General features: G+C 41.5%; 1 protein-coding gene across 10 annotated transcripts in view; it reads left to right on the top strand.

Annotated features, from left to right (window-relative positions):
• The window catches only part of DZIP1L (DAZ interacting zinc finger protein 1 like), a 46,556-nt gene that overhangs the window by 12,159 nt on the left and 16,753 nt on the right, over nt 1-17,644 (top strand). For 7 of the 10 annotated variants that reach the window (XM_057545695.1, XM_057545694.1, XM_007170347.2 and 4 more), the window contains 6 exons: nt 422-1,003; nt 3,668-3,752; nt 6,358-6,491; nt 7,169-7,330; nt 10,156-10,284; nt 16,554-16,616. In XM_057545695.1, coding sequence (XP_057401678.1) covers nt 503-1,003; nt 3,668-3,752; nt 6,358-6,491; nt 7,169-7,330; nt 10,156-10,284; nt 16,554-16,616 — 1,074 coding nt within the window. In that variant the 5' untranslated portion in view covers nt 422-502. The remainder of the gene's footprint in view (nt 1-421; nt 1,004-3,667; nt 3,753-6,357; nt 6,492-7,168; nt 7,331-10,155; nt 10,285-16,553; nt 16,617-17,644) is intronic. The other 3 variants (XM_057545692.1, XM_057545691.1, XM_057545689.1) reach the window with 2 other exon arrangements.

Here is a 17,644-nt window from a genome sequence, read left to right as displayed (position 1 = left end):
GCAAGTTGTTAGACTTCATCCTGAGGTCAATGTAGGGTTGCAGAAAGACCTGCTTATACATTGGACAGCTCCCTCCTGACCAAGCCCTCTGGCAGGCACTCTTACGTGGACATGGGCATGGCGGGGGGTTCACTGAGGACCTCCTATGTGCCAGGCACTGGCCTGGGTGTTTCGCCGCCTCATTCCTAACCGCAAGCCTGAAGAGGAGGCCCCGTGATCCCCAATACACACGGAGGCTTAAAGAGGTAAAGGATCTTGCTCAAGGCTGAGGATCTGAATCCACGTTTGAGTGTTATAAAGCCCACACCCTTGCTCTGGCTGTGTCAGTGCACACCGTGCACACTACAGGCTCCTGCTGGCCAGCGCGGTACACGGAGCCACACGCACCAGGCCTAACTTCAACCCTCTTCTCGTTTTCCAGGCCCTCTCTCAGCTCCTGTGCCTGCTGCCGTGGTCTTGGTGGCACCCTTCCCCGGTGGTCAGCCCAGGGCTCCCCCCGTCCATGCAGTCCCACGCTACCACCGCCCAGGGCCTCAGCGACCCCCTCTTCGCGGCCTACACTCTCCCCGCCTTCAAATTCCAGCCTCGCCGTGAGAGGATGGACTGGAGGCGCATTAGCGCCCTGGACGTGGACCGCGTGGCACGGGAGCTGGACGTGGCCACCCTGCAGGAGACCATCGTCAGCGTCACCTTCTGCAACCTGGACCGGGAGGTGTGCGGCCGCTGCGGGCAGCCTGTGGACCCGGCGCTGCTCAAGGTGCTGCGGCTGGCGCAGCTCAGCATCGAGTACCTGCTGCACTGCCAGGACTGCCTGAGCGCCAGCGTGGCCCAGCTGGAGGCGCGGCTGCAGGCCAGCCTGGGCCAGCAGGAGCGCGGCCAGCAGGAGCTGGGCCGCCAGGCTGACGAGCTCAGGGGCGTGCGGGAGGAGAGCCGCCGGCGGCGCAAGATGATCAGCGCCCTGCAGCAGCTGCTCCTGCAGACGGGTGCCCACAGCTACCGTGCGGTGAGCATCTCTGCGGGCGGGGCCGCCGGGAGGGCTGTGGGCCCGGCCACCGGCCCCCCTGGCGGCACCACTGCCTGGCCCCTGAGGCTGCTGTGGCCATTCTCACTGGGGCTGGGAGCAGATTTCAGAGATGCTGCTGGTGGCCAGAGAGCCCCAGGGTGTCTCATCGAGTCTATGGGGTGTGTGTGTGTGTGTGTGTGTGTATGGAGATTGTACATGTGTCGCAGGTGTGTGTATGAGTTCATGTCTCGTGTGCATGTGTGAATGTATGCAGGGTGTGTGTGTGTGTTTACGGATGGTGTCTAAGATGTGTTTGTGATTGTTTGGAGGGTACATCTGTGAGTGGTATGTGTAGGTATGTATGTAGAGTGTGTGGTGTGTAACGTGCTCGCATGTGAAGTGTGCATGTAAAGATATATTTATGGTGTGTGTGTGTGAATGAAGGGTTGTGTGTGTGTAAGGGTGTGTGTATTCATGGAGAACGTGTGTATATATGAAGGCTGTGTGAGTGTGTGTGTAGAGAGTGTGATGTGTAAAGGTGTGTGTAAGAGGTGTGTGACAGGGGACTGGTAGAGCCAGGCCCGTTCTGGAAAAGTGACTCTATCAGTCAGCCAAGTGACAGTTCATTCCCCAGAGTGGCATTTGAGCATTTGCGTTTCTTTCTATGGAAAGAGTGGATCGGGGACAGTTGCCCTTTAGTAGCTTGTCAGGTGGCCCGGCCCTCTGCCAGGCTCTGAGGATGAAGACACAAATCATGCTGGTTCAGGTTTAACAGAAATTCATAGTTTGGGGGTGGGTGGACAGAAGGAGTCATTAGGACATGATGTTAGTGGATTGAATGGTAATTGACATAATTAATATAATGTTAATTATGATAAAAGGGTCAGAACCTTTCCAGTAGTAAATGGCAAAACAGCAGTCTAACCTGGCTTAGGCCAATAAGGAATTTATTGGTTAATTTAACTGAAAAATCCAGGGTTATGGTGGGACTTAGGTGACGGCACCAGAATCTAGTTTCTCTCTCTGCAGCTCTTGGCAGTTCTTTGTCAGTGTGGATTCCATTCTCAGAGAGACTCTGTCCGTGTGGCAGCAAGTTGGGCCACTGCAATGCCAACATCTCATTTTCCCAGGTTCAAAGCTGGCATGGTAGAGGGACTAGTCTGGTGCCTGGTGTGTGAGTGTGCTTCTTGGGGTGGAAAAGGGGAAGCAGGGAAGGGTGGGATGAGGGGACAGGCTTATAATTTGGAATAAGATGCCTTGTAACATATTCCCTGCCCCCCAGCTGATATTCCTTCAAACAACTAGAAATTCATGTGTCACTTTAGAACTCAGGAGTAGGCAAAGTCCATCAACCCAGGCTGTATCCATCTGGATCAGGTTTGGCTGTGGGTGACAGGAAACCTCAAATTATAATTGTTTAAACCAGATAGAAGTTTATTTCTCTCTCTCATGAACAAAGTTTAGAGGTAAACAATCCAGGGGTGGCATGTAATCGTGGACCCAGTTCTGGATGTGTTTCTCTCCAGCCTCATTGTGTGACTTCTGCCTCCTGGTCCAAGATGGCTGCCTGAGTTCCACCTCTCAGGTGCACATTCCATTCAGCAGGAGGAGGGAGGGTGAGGAATATCATGGCTCTTTCTTTAATGACAACTCCCAGAAGTGGTTGCATATACCACTTCTGTTTACATGCCATTGGCCAGAATTTAGTCACATGGCCACACCTGGTTGTAAGGGAGGAGGTGACATATATTCTCATTAGCCTCACGGTCAGCTAAAAATCAAGGTTTCTATTGTTAAGGTAAAAGGGAAAACTGGTACTGGGGGACGATTGGCAATTTATGTCACATTTGCCTTTGTGTAAAGACAGCAAATAATCTGCCCTCTTACTCTGATTGACTAGCAATGGCAGCCTGCAAAGCTGTGTTGGAAGAATTTTGAAGTTTTACAGTGAAAAAATGATATGCTAGATTGGCATTGTCTGAAATGCTTGAGGAGAGTGAAGTGGAATTTCAGATGCTATATTTACTACCCTTTGCTCCAGTGGTTCTCAACTCTGGGTGAGACTTGGACATTGGTGTTTTTTGAAAAAAACCTTTTTATTGTGGACAATTTCAAACATATACGAAAGTAGAGAGGATAATAAAACTAACCCTCATCTGCACACTCTCCAGCCCAATAGTTATCAACTCATGGCCAGTGTTGTCGCATTTGTTCCTCTACCCAATTTCCCCATCCCTGTATTATTTTGAAGTGTATCAGTCATATGAGTTTATCTGTAAATATTTCACTATATAGCTCTAAAGGCAAGGACTCCCATCCCACTTTTAAACATAAACATAATACCATCATCATGCCCTGAAAAACCAACAAAAATTCCTTAGTATCATCTAAGGATGATACTAATCATTGTTCCTAGCTCCCCACGGCACTGGGAGTGTTTTAAAATTCAGAAAAAGAAAAAAAAAAAATATATATATATATTGGGGGGGATAAAATATATAGTATATATATTTTGGGTTCAGTCACTGCCTTACTCAGTAAATCAAACTCTTCATTTGTGAAGCAGCCCAGGGGTCCCAAGGAATGAGAGTTCTGATAGAGGGAGAATCCCTGGCTGACTCAGGTGAGCTAATCCTGCACTTCCCACTACTTCCTCCTGTGTAGTGCCACCTGTGTGACAAGACCTTCATGAACGCCACCTTTCTCCGGGGCCACATCCAGCGCAGACATACGGGCATGGTGGAAGGTGGTGAGTCCAGGTGGCCCTCCTGGGACTGTGCAAGGGCCTGGGCTTGTGTTCAGCGGGTGAGGGGCATGTGCACCACCAAAGCTGCCCTCAGAACCTCACCATCCAGTTGAGGATGGGGGGATCCCACGTGGGGCGGGGAGGGTTTCGGACCACGTGTTTAGAGAAAAAGGGCTGGGAGTCAGACAGGTAGGTTCTAGTCTTAGCTTTGTCCCCTTCTGTTATGTGACCATGGTCAGTGTTTCCTCCTCTGTGTCCTTCACTGTGAATGGGGCAGTCAGACAGAGTGACTTTGAAGGGCCCTTACCTCCCAGCCTTCTGGAATTTGCTGTTCTCTGGTGCTGACTGTGAATAAGCTTAACTGGGCTTAATGAGCAGTCAGACCAATTCTTTGACTCTTTTAATGTCATGAGCTTATTATGACTTAATCACTGTAATTTTACTGTTTCAAATTCTAAAACGAGTAACAAGGCTGTATGTTTTTCCCATTAAGAGGTTTGCATACTTTATATCTGTTTTTTGAGGTTCAATAAGAAATAGCTGTTAAAACGTAAAATAAATATAGATATGAAAATATAATGTGATAAAATGTAATATAAATTAAATATAAAAATCCCATTGAATAAAATATTTTTCCCTTTATTTTAATTTCTTTTTCAAAGAACAGAGTTTTAAAACAGCACAATTCACCTAGTTACTATGCATTTATTATATATCTAGTTCTTCTTGGTTCTGCATTGGAGGCTGCTAAAGAAAAACAGATTTTCCACTTATTAAATATTTTTTTCTGATAAAGATATATATCTTTGAAGAGATATTTGTACACATATTCATAGCAGCATTATTCATAGTAGCTAAGATGTAGAAGAACCCAAATGTCCATTGACAGATGAATGGATAAGCAAAGTGTGGTATATAGATACAAAGAAATACTATTCAGCCTTAAAAAGAAAGGTAATTCTGCAATATGCTACAACAGGGTATTATGCTAAGTGAACTAAGCCAGTCACAGAAGGACAAATACTATATGATTTTACTTAAATGAGGTACCTAGAATAGTCAAATTCATAGAAACAGAAAGTAGAATGGTGGTTGCCAGGGGCTAGAGGAAGGGGGAATGGGGAGTTAGTGTTTAGTGAGTATAGAGTTTCTGTTTTACAAGATGAAAAGTATTCTGAAGGTGGATGGTGGTGATGGTTGCACAACATTATGAATGTTTGTAATACCACCGAACTATACATTTAAGAATGGCTAAGGTGGTAAATTTTGTGTTATGTATATTTTATCACAATAAAGAAATTGGAAAAAATATGCCTTTGATATAGAAAATTTAAATACAGAAAGGTAGAAAAGAGAAAATAAAAACTGTGGACAATATCACCTGCAGTTAATATGTTGGTATGTTCGCAGTCATTATTTTTCTTTATACAAATACAGTCATAGAGGATGCAGTTTTGACACTGCTTATTTTCAATTAAGAATATATCACATTTTCCAAAGTCAGTAAATCATCTTTGAAAACATGATTTTTAATGGCTGAATAGTATTTCATCATGTGGTGATCATAATATATTTCACAATTGAATTATTTCTCAATTTATGTGGGCTACTAAAAAATTTTCCTATTATAACTCACATGATGATAACATTCTTGTACATAAATCTTTGTGCATATTCCTTGTTATTTCCTTAATGTAAAGTGCTGTAGGGAGAGGAAAAATATGTTCTTAAGGGAACTTTGGCTACATTAATGTTCATTAATTTATTGTCAGGCAGCTGGCTTCTCAGATAACCCAGCCCTCCCATTCCAGACTCACCTCAGATCACTTAATTAACCCAAATTAATTTACACTGCATCTAAAAGTTGCTTGTTTCTAAAAAGTCCCATCTGAGAAAAGCCATATATTTCTTTTCAAAGAAAAGCTTAAAGTTTCAATAACAGTACCATCTAATAGTCTCTAAATGTACTTTAAAAAGTAACAAATGTTCAAGTACAATTGGTGTCTTTTTCATTAGCCTTTAACTCTTAGTTTATCAGTATGTGATTTAGTTAGAATATTCTTCTGTAATTCAAGGTTTCTTCGTAATGCATGCTGCCTTTTTTTCATTGGAAATTTAAAACCACACATTTAAACTACACTATATTCCTGAAAAGAGTGAACTTAAAACTACAATTATTATCACTATTTTAAATTCCCCTCTGATTGCTGTCAGGATATGTAGATACGTTCTTTGTATTAATAATCAGTGTGTACACACTATTTGGTACTCTGCTTCTGTTACTCTGCTGATTTTGCATTCACATTGCCATGTGTTAGTACTGTCAAAATAGTTATTTTAAATGACAACAATAGTTCACATGGATTGAGCTGTCCTGCCAGGCACTACGCTAAGCCCTTTGCATTATCACATTTCATCCTCACAATAACTCTCTGGGTTAGGTGCTATTACTATGTACATTTCCCAGTTTGGAGAAACAGAGGGTCAGGGAGGTTCTGTCATTTGCCCAAAGTCAGTGTACAATGTAAGTGGCAAAGCTGAACTCAGACTGAGGTGTGACGGTATACATTCCACTGACTTTGACTTACGCCGTCACCCTCTCTTTGAGTGGACCCCACAGGAAAGCAGAAGAAGCAGGAGCAGCCAGTGGAGGAGGTGTTGGAAGAGCTGTGGGCCAAGCTGAAGTGGACCCAAGGGGAGCTGGAAGCGCAGAGGGCGGCGGAGAGGCAGCGGCAGCTTCAGGTGGGCGTGGAGAGGAAATGGCAGGGGGCTTGGTCACGGACTAGCCGAGAGACCCATGATGCACTCGCATCCCACAGGGCCAAAATTCTGGCTCTTTCATAGAGCGGGAGTCAGAGCTAGGATGGCATCTTCCTGGATGTGCTAAATGATTTTAGGTAGTTTGGCAAGGAAAATTCAATTGCTTGGTCAGACCTGTATGGCCAAAAGAGAGCTGCAGCTTCTTGCATTAGCACCCTCTGAGAGCATTTGAACCTGAATTTTCACTTCTTACAATATACTGTTAGCTTTTTGAGGACAAAGACTGGATAAGCTCCCAAAGGCAGCCCAGAGGAGGTACTCAGTAAATATTTGTAGAACGAAAATGCATAAACTTGCCTCACTCCTTCCGGCATTTATTTATTCATCACTCCTTCCCTCAGCATGCATTTACTGAGCACCAACTATGCCAGGCATTGTGAGGAATATAAAGAGAGAAAAGACATGATCCCCATCCTCAAGGGCCTTTACGGTTCAGATAAGACTAATCCCACTCCTGGTCCCAACAGTGGGGACTGGGGGATGAATGTTCTTTGGGTCTCCATAGTGGCTTGCACGGACGAGGAGCCCTAGCAGTTTCTCGGTAAATATTTGTCATAATGTGGAATTAATGATTCTCTCGTTCTTGCTTTTCTTTGTAGGAAGCAGAGATCACTCGCCAGAGGGAAGCAGAAGCTAAGAAAGAATTTGATGAATGGAAAGAAAAAGAGCAGGCCAAGCTCTACGGGGAAATAGACAAGCTCAAAAAATTATTTTGGGATGAATTTAAAAGTGTTGCCAACCAGAACTCTACGCTAGAAGAGGTACCCAACCTAAAAGGCTTCTCAGAGTTCTTTAGTTGAAAACTTGCTTATGTGTTCTCAAAATTCATTTCTTTGTGTGTACTAGTTCTCTGTCATCTGCCATTGGGGGTGGGTAATACACTGTGAGGCCAAATACTAGAGGCCAGTGCCCAGGATTGAATCCCTGATCCATCACATACCGGCTGTGTGATCTTAGGCGAGTTACCTAACTTTCCTGTGCCTCAGTTTCTTTTCTGTAGGATAGGTTTCTGAAAGGGTTAAATTAACACATAGATAGCACTTAACATTATCTGGCATATAGCAAGAGCTCCTGAGATATTATCCTTATTTTCGCAAAGGGCTTTCATCACTGCACAAGAAATGAGGCAAAATGTAAATGAATGCATTTTTCTTCTAACAAGTACTTGCTGAGCCCTGGCTACAGGCCAGGCTCTCTGTTGGGGTCTGTGGAGGTCACACATAATAGCTAACATTTACTGAAACTTTTCTAGCCCCTGTGCAGAGTACTTTATATACACTAACTTTTAATCCTCATAACAACCAAACAACTATAACATTCTAAACGTAGGTGTGTCATTAGTTTATTAATTTCTTTTTGAAAGTTCTTTTTTTAGGGAATTCCCTGGCAGTCCAGTGGTTAGGGCTCCGCACTTTCACCGCAGGGATCCCTGGTCAGGGAATGAAGATCCCACGTGCTGCACAGTGTGGCCAAAAAGTTAAAAAAAATAATAATAAAGTTCTTTTTTTTTTTTTAAAAAAGCTATTATCATTCCTCCTTTACAGATGAAGACACTGAGGTCACATAACTTGCCTAAGGTCACACAGCTGTTAAGAGGTAGAGCTGGGATTTGAACCCAGCTCCTTAAACTTCAAAGCCCCTGCTCTTCTACTGGATATATTATTAAGTTTATTCAAGAAAACCTTATTGAAGTTATCCATGGACTGTATCTTCCCATATAAACCTGTATAACTAAAACTGTATCAGGGACAATGTTTGAGGAGAAGTATTTTCAGGATATATTTAGCTCTTATTGGTCCTCTGCACATCAAGGAGAATCTTTTCTTGATTTGAAAATGAATTGTGTAATAGTGTTTCTCATGATCATTGCGTGTTTTGCCTAAAGAAACACCTAGACAACTTTTCTGGAAGGGGATTGTCGTAGGATATGCGTGGAGCCTTGGTGGTCTCAATCTGAGACGGAAAGCCGAGGATGGAGGGCGGTGGGAGTGCAGTGAGAGCTCTGCGTGTGTGTGTGTGTATCGATAGTGACCCAGGTCCTCCCATCCCTAAATGTTCCCCCAGGGTGGACAGGGCTGATCTGTGGAGGATGAGATGCTGCTCCACCATGTGGACGCCACACTCCTAACCCCCAGCTCCACACCCATCCTCTCTGAGCTCATCTGAACCTCCCTGACTCCCATGCTTCCCCTGACATGGTGCTCGCTGACTAGACACGTTAGATACCTAGGTATTGATTTGAATTTGGAGTTGTTCTTCATAAACCGTGTCTTCAAAAATCAAAAGGTTACTTTTGGTTAGGAAATTCTGGGTTGTGGTAAATGAGGACATAATTCTTACTACCATCCATGGTTTCCTTTTAACTTGGATCACACTGTCCTAAACTGGAACATCCATTTTTTTTTTTTTTGCCTTTCCCCTATAAGATGGCTTCTGTTGTATTTTTGTGTTTGTGTGTCTCCCCCCCCATCTCCTCTCACCTGACATTTTATTATTTCACTTTTATTAAAGTATAGGAACCAAACTGGATACGAAATTCTCAGTGTAGTTGGATAATTATCTTGTTGATTTATTTTTTTAAAATTCTGGGAGATGGGGAAACAGATAAGATTCCATTTAGAGTGATTGTGAAAAACACTGTAAGTCCACTTTACCCCAGTTGAAAGGAAAACACCATGAAGGTTTGTGATGTCAAGAAAGCCAGCTCTCTGGTGTGTCATAAGCAGCAGTGTGAAGACAGAAGTGACACATCAGGGGCCGAAAGTTGTGCATACATCTGATAAAGCATTTGACTCTGCAAAAATATTCAAGGGGTTTAGAAATGGTTAACACTTGGACCCAATATTGCTTTAGCAGGAATCGAGAAGAGTTAAAGATTAGCAAGAGTGAGACGTTAAACTCAGGGACTTAACTGTTCTCTAAAGCTTTAATAGGGCTTATGTGTTTGATATAGTAATAGAGATGGAGATAATTGCTTTTGTCACTGCAGTAGTGATATATTTAAAAATATAACCATGGGGGGTGGAAAGGCACCTTGTCTTTGATCCGCTTTTCCATGCCTTTTCCTTCACACCATACACTATTAGCTTGGGAAGCACTAGGCATTGGTGACATGACTCCAAGCTGTGAAAAGCCAGGCCTTCTTGGTGACAGCCAGGATTTTTCTTTGTGGGAAGAGGGGCAGGAGTCCTCAAGGAGTGGTCTGGAGTGCCTGAGACCCTCCTCCAGGCTCAGATAGTCTGATTCTCTTCAGCCTATTCGAGACTGAGGAAGAAATGGGAAAGCTGTCAGGCAAGTTCCGGGTTTGAAGCACAGCAGAATTTCAGCGCAATGGAAATGACAGTCTTAAATTCTGTTCTTCCATGGGAATTTGCTTCTCCTGCGCAAGGGCTGAGCTCTCAGGAGAACACTAGTGAAGGGGAGTGTGCACTTGTGTGAATGTTTGCAGGCATGCAGATACCTAGTGAGTTCAGGTTGGGGCTTTGTGGTTGGGGTTAGGTGTGCCCTTCTGACACCGCTCCGGGTATAAAAGACAACATCATGATTAGCTCTTCATCTGAATGAAACTGCACCCTGGTCTTTTCAGAAACTGCAGGCACTGCAGTCCCACAAGGTGTTGAAGTCCAACCTCGGGTCCCTGCAGGATGAGGAGCCCGAGGAACGACTCAGGCAGGCTCAGGAGCTCCGGGACCTGAAGGAGAAGATGGAGATTCAGGTGAGCCGAGGCCCCGTGCCTTTCTTCCCAGAGCCAGGCGAGAACCGTGCTGTCTTCCAACAGAGTTTGTCGGTTTTGCTCTATGGTTTTAGGGAAGTTGAAAGACATCAAAGTTCTATATTTTCAGACCTTCTGCCAATTCATGAAAGCATAAAGTAGGGTTCTTAGGGTTCTCAGGTGCGGCTGGTGACATACATGTGTGCAATGTCAGATTTGCCTGGGATTTTTTTCAAAATACATTCAGCCGTGTATCTTACTGGACGCCCTTGCCCTCATTTTGATTCCAACCCAGTTGAAAACAATTCTTAGAAAGTGTGACAGTCTTCTGGCTTTGAAGATATTTGGCATGGGTCTAATGGTGTGATGTTAAATACTTAACAACCGGTTGTCTGGAACTAAAAAAGCTTTGATTTGTAGCATTTGCCATTTTCTGTGGTGTAAATATTCCCACCATGGCTGATTTCATGCTGCTAATGTGAGGTCACTGGATATGGAACTGGGAAGACTTATGCACAATCTGCTCTCATGGGCTGGGAGGGGGTGGCCTGGCCTCCACTGGATGAACCTTACATCAGTCCAGTTACATATGGTCTGTATCACTGATAGTTCCATGGCAAGGAAGGGCAGTTGGCACAGTCGTTCAATCATGTTATCCTGCTTCTGCTCTCCAAGACTGTTAAGAAAGAGCTTAACATTTAACTAGCAGAGGTAAAGCGTTTCCACTGCTTGATGTTTCAAGTTTCACATTTAAAAAAGCCGTTCTTTTTCTATGAACTCTTTCACATCCTTTGCCTATTTTTTCTGTTGATTTCCTTACCAATTTTTGAGTTTGTATAACGTATGGAAATTAACCAACCCTTTGTTGCTGTTGTTGTGGCTATTTTCCCCTGTTTCCTAGTCATCCTAAACTTTGTTTATCATGGTCTTGACCATACAAAATTAATAATGTTTATGTGGTCAAAATGATCAGATTATCAGTCTTTTGTTTATGGCCACTCTGAGATTTAAAAAGAAAATAATCATGGGAATTCCCTGGCTGTACAGTGATTAGGACTCCATGCTTCCACTGGCAGGGTGCCGGGTTCGATCCCTAGTCAGGCAACTAAGATCCCACAAGCTGCGCAGTGTGGCCAAAAAGAGAAAAAGAAAATATTCCTGTGTTTTCTTTTTGTTAGTTTGTTTGCTCATTCATTCATCCGTTCATTCATTCATACATGTCACTTTATTGAGGTACGATTCACATGTAAAAAGCTGTGCATATTTAATGTATATAACTCATTGAATTTGGGGGTAAGTGTAGCCATATTTTGGCTATTGTGAGTAATGCTGCAATGAACATGGGAGTGTGAGTATTTCTTTGAGATCCTGGTTTCAATTCCTTTGAATCAAAATCAAGAAGTGGGATTACTGGATTATATGGTACTTCTGTTTTTAATTTTTTTAATAAGAGGAAAACAAACAAGTTTATTAACATGTATACCTCATGGATACATGGGAGATTCCCCTGGGAAAATGAGTAACTCTCTTGTTTTTTAATTTTTTTGAGAAGCCTCCATACTGTTTATCCATAATGACTATACCAATTTACATTCCCACCAACAGTGTAAAATGTTTCCTTCTCTCCACATCCTTGCCAACACTTGTTATCTTTTGTTACTTTTAAAAATAATAGCCATTCTGACAGGTATGAGGTGATAATCTCATTGTGGTTTGATTTGCATTTTTCTGCTGAATAATGATGTTGAGCACATTTTCATATACCTGTTGACTATTTGTAGGTTTCCTTTCGAGAAATGTCTATTCAAGTCCTTTGTCCATTTTTAATTGGATTGGTTTTTGCTATTGAGTTATATGAGGTCCTTGTATTTTGGATATTAACTCCTTATGAGATACATGGTTTGCAAATATTTTCTCCCATTTCATAGGTCATCTTTTCATCAGTTGATGGTTTCCTTTGCTGTAAAGAAACTTTAGTTTGATGTAGTCCCATTTGTTTATTTTTGCTTTTGTTGCCTGTGCTTTTGGTATCACCTCCAAAAATCGTTGACAAGATCAATGTCCCTGTTTTCTTCTCGGAGTTTTAGGGTTTCAGGTCTTACATTTAAGTCTTTAATCCATTTTGAGTTGGCTTTTGTGTATGGTGTAAGATATTGGTCCAATTTCATTCTTTTGCAGGTGGATATCCATTTTCCCCAACACCATTTACTGAAGAGACTATTATTTTCCTATTTTGTATTCTAGGTGCCCTTGTTGAAGATTTGTTGACCATACATATGTGGGTTTAATTTTGGATTTCGTATTCTGTTCCATTGGTCTGTGTGTCTGTTTTTATGCCAGTACCATACTGTTTTAATTACTGTAGCTTTGTAATATAATTTGAAATCAGGAAGTGATGCCTCTAGTTTGTCTTCTTGCTCAAGATTGGTTTGGCTATTTGGGGTCTTTTGTGGTTCCACATGAATTTTAGGATTTTTTTTCTATTTCTGTGAAAAATGACATTAAAATTTTGATACGGATTGCTTTGAATATGTAAATTGTTTTGGGTAGTATGGGTATTTTAACAATATTCTTCCAATCCATGAGCATGGGATATCTTTTCATTTATTTGTCTTCTACAATTTATTTCATTGACGTTTTATAGTTTTCACTGTATAGCTCTTTCACCTCCTTGGATAAATTTATTCCTATATTTAATTGATTTTGATGCTATTGTAAATGGGATAGTTTTCTTAATTTCTTTTTTGGATCGTTTGTTTTTAGTGTAGAGAAATACAACTGATTTTTGCATGCTGATTTTGTATCCTGCAACTTTACCAAATTTGTTTATCCTAACAGTTTTTTTTTTTGGTGGAGTCTTTAGGATTTTCCATTTGTAAGGTCATCGGTCATCTCATCTGCAAACAGATAATTTTACCTCTTCCTTTCCAATTTGGATGCCTTTTATTTCTTTTTCTTGTCTCAGTGCTCTGGCTAGGACTTCCAGTACCATGTTGAATAAGAATGGTGAGAGTGAACATTCTTGTCTTGTTCCTGATCTTGGAGGAAAAGTGTTCAGCTTTTCACTATTGAGTATGATGCTACCTCTGGGCTTGTCATATATATGGCCTTTATTATGTTGAGGTATATTCCTTCTATACACACTTTGATGAGAGTTTTTTTTTTTATCATAAAAGGATATTGAATTTTGTCAAATGATTTTTCTATATCTATTGAAATGATCATATAATTTTATCCTTTATTTTGTTAATGTAGTGTATCACATATATTGATTTGTGTATGTTGAACCATTCTTGTATCCTGGGGATGAATCCTACTTGATCATGTTGTATGATCCTTTTAATGTGCTTGTATTTTGTTGAGTATTTTTGCGTCTGTGTTCATTAAGGATATTGGCCTATAATTTTTTTTCTTGTAGTGTCCTTCTCTGGCATTTGACAAGGGTAATACTGGCCTCATAAAATGTGTTTGGAAGTTTCTTCCTCTTCAATTTTTGGGAAGAATTTGAGAAGAATTTGCATTAATTCTTTAAACATTTGGTAGAATTCACCAGTGAAGCCATCCAGTTCTGGGATTTTCTTTGTTGGGAGATTTTTGACCACAGATTCAATCTCCCTAGTCATTATTGGTCTGTTCAGATTTTCTATTTTTTTATGATTCAGTCTTGGTTGGTTGTATGTTTCTAGGAACTTGTCTGTTTTTTCTAGGTTATCCAATTTATTGGTGTGTAACTGTTTATAGACATCTCTTGTAATCCTTTGCATTTCTGTGATAACAGTTGTAGTGTCTCCTCTTCTATTTCTGATTCTATATGTTTGAGACCTCTCTTTTTTTCTTAATCTAGCCAAGGATTTGTCAATTTTGTTTATCTTTTCAAAAACTAACTCTTACTTTTGTTGATCGTGTCTATTGTTTTTCTATTCTCTATTTCATTTATGTCTGATCTACTCTTTATTACTTCCTGCCTTTTGCTAACTTTGGGTTTAGTTTATTCTTCTTTTTCTAGGTCCTTGGGGTATAAAGTTAGGTTATTTATTTGAGATCTTTCCTTTTTCTTAATGTAAAATTTTATGACAGTAAACTTCCCTTGTAGAACTGCTTTTGCTGCATCCCAGAAGTTTTGGTATGTTGTGTTTCCATTTTTGTTTGTCACAAGTTATTTTTTTGTTTCTCTTTTGATTTCTTCTTTGTTCAGGAATGTGTTGTTTAATATCTACACATTTGTAAATTATCCTGTTTCTCTCCTATTATTGATTTCTAGTTTCATAGCATTGTGGTTGGAAAAGATTAACTTGATATGATTTCAAGCTTAAATTGGCAAGACTTGTTTTGTGGGCTAATGTGTGATCTGTCCTGGGAATGTTCTTTGGGCATTTGAGGAGAATGTGTACTCTGCTACTTGGACGGGATGTTCTATGTATGTCTGTTCAGTACACTTGGTCTATAGTGCTGTTCAAGTCCATTGTTTACTTATTGATTTTCTGTCTGGATGATATATCCATTGTTGAAAGTGGAGTATTGAAATCCCCTACTATTATTGTATTACTGTCTATTTCTCCCTTCAGTTCTGTTAGTATTTGCTTTATATATTTAGGTGCTCCTATGTTGAGTGAGTATATAGTCGTCCCTCAGTATCCATTCTTAGGAGATTGGTTCCAGACCTGCTATGGATACCAAAATTCTCAGATACTCAAGTCCCTTATGTTTTGCACATCCTCCCATATACTCTTCATCATCTATAGATTACTTCTAATTACTTATAATACCTAATACAATGTTAATTCTATGTAACTAGTTGTAAATATTGTAATACAATGTAAATGCTATGTAAATAGTTGCCAGCAAGAGGCAAATTCAAGTTTTGCTTTTTGGAACTTTCTGGAACTTTTTTCCAAATATTTTCAATCCATGGTTGGTTAAATCCATGGATGTGGAATACACAGATGTGGAACCTATGGATATGGAAGGCTGACTGTATATTTACAGTCATTATATCCTCTTGATGAATTGATCCCTTTATCAATATGTAGTGACCTTCTTTGTCTCTAGTAACAGTTTTTGACTTAAAGTTATTTTGTCTGATATAAGTATAGGTACCCTGTTCTCTTTTGTTTACCATTTGCATGAAATGTCTTTTCTCATCCCTTCAGTTTCAGCCTATGTGTGTCCTTAAAGCTAACCTGAGTTTCTTTTACGCAGCATATAGTTGGATCTTTTTTTAAAAATCCATTTAGCCACTTTTGATCTTTTGGTTGGAGAATTTAATCCATTTAAATTTAAAGTAATTACTGATAGGTAAGGATTTTCTATTGCCATTTTGTTAATGGTTTTCAGACTGTTCTGTAGTTACTTTGTCCCTTTCTTTTTCTCTTGCTGTCTTCATTTGTGAGTTGATGATTTTTTTGTCATGGTATGCTTTGATTCCTTTCTCTTTATCTTTTGTATATCTGCTACAGGTTTTTTCTTTGTGATTAGTATTAGATTATATAAAACATCTTATAATTACAGCACTCTGTTTTAAGCCAAAAACAACTTAACTTTGATTGCATACAAATAGTCTACACTTTTACTTTTCCTCCTCCACACCTTCCGCTGTCCACAAGCTAGCCAGTAGGGTCTAAAGCTGGTGTTGAGATCCGTATGCCAGGACCGAAAGCCGAGTCAGCTGTGCTGATTCCCTCAGTTCTGGGTGGGGTGAGGCAGAAGTGGGCGTCCTCGGCAGCATCCTTCAAGGCTGGGGCAGTTGGGTGCTCACTTGCTCTCACTGTCCCCATGGGAGAGACTGTGGGCTGAGGGGGTCTCTCTTGGCACTGAGCTGTGCCGCCTTGGGTGAGGGGTGACACGGGTGAGGTGAAAACTGTTCTTCTTCCCCTCTTCAGTGTGTCTATTCTTGGGTTTTTTTGCTTCACCGAGGTGCTGGGACCTCTCAGCTGGATTCCCAGGCTCCCATAAAAAGGTCTCATCTGTGGGTGTTTTGAGAGCTGGGACCTCCTGGTCCATCATCTTGCTGACGTCACTTACATGTTTTAAGTTGAAATCTTTGACCACCTAGAATTTATTTTCGTTTAAGATATGAAATAAGGATCCAAGTTCATACTTTTTTCAGGCAGTTAACTACTTGCTTGAACACGATTTGTCAATAATCCATCTTCTCCCAGACTAAGATTCCATTTTTTCCCCATCTTTGTCTGGTTTTTCTACTACTCGTGTAGCTTTATAGTATATTTTAATATCTAGAGGGGACCACTTGATAAGCATTTAATCTTTTTCAGAAAACAGAATGGAAGAGAAAAATGAAGGCATTGCAGGAAGAGCATGCAGCTCAGAAGAGAGAGGTAGGTCTCACTGGACCGTTTTGGGGAGCTTGGTTTCCCACAACCTCCTCTCATCCTTCAGCTCCCCATCCTTCAGCCCCCACCTTGAACTGGTTGGCAGATAATAATTTTCTGCTGATACTGTTCCTGGCTGCTGACCCCCATCAATACACAGAGGGGTCGGCCGCCCAGACAGCAGCTTCCCTGGCAGGGAGCAGGGGCCTCCAGGCCTTCTCTTCTGAATCCAACACATCCTTTCTCTGTGGTTTCCTCTGCAGTGACCCCGTAAGGTGCTCCAAGGAGGGTTGTGCTGTAAAACTCAGAGAGCTGCCTGGTCATTCTGTGTTTGGGCCCTCCTTTGAAACTCCAACCAGGAGAGACCCTGGTGGCTGTGGACCTCAGTGATAGTTCACGGGCAGCTCAAATGGAAGGGTTCAGACACTGAGACCAGTGGGCAGAGAGCAACAGGCCTCAGGGCAGAGAAAACAGCTTCTCTAAAAATGTCCCTGACAAGGAGGCAAGTTGAGGAGGAAGCCGGTTAACAGGAGCCCCAGGTTCTGCTGCAGAAAGCTCAGAAGGTGAAGGTGCTTAGATCTGAGTCTGGCGCAGGATGGATTCCCCCCGTTCCAGTAATTCCCATCTGATGGGTTTATCTTATTTGAAACATTTAAAAATGGGAAATGCATTCAAGTTTGTTCCAAAAGCAGAAGAACTTTATTAAGGTACATGGAGTAAAGTCTTACTTCTGCTCCGTTTCCATCTACCTGTCCCCGACACCCACCCCACAGGTGACCACTTTTATTGCTTTCTTGTATTCTTCTAGAGGTTCTTTATGCAAAGATAAACAAATAGTGTCATTTTCCCTCTGCTTTTACATCAGAGGTTTTATTTAAAAATAAATAGTGTCATTTTCTCTCTGCTCTTAGACCGCATTTCCTTCACCTTTTGTCTTCACCTAAAAACATCCATTTGATGATTTTCGAATGACCTCAACTTACCTGACTGTCCTTCAGTGGGTGGAACACCTGACAGGGAGCCTTTGGCCCTGA

Source organism: Balaenoptera acutorostrata, chromosome 4, assembly GCF_949987535.1.
Source record: "Balaenoptera acutorostrata chromosome 4, mBalAcu1.1, whole genome shotgun sequence".
NCBI lineage: Eukaryota > Metazoa > Chordata > Mammalia > Artiodactyla > Balaenopteridae > Balaenoptera > Balaenoptera acutorostrata.
Note: the sequence above shows the minus strand (reverse complement) of the source record. Positions and strands in the feature narration are given on the sequence as shown.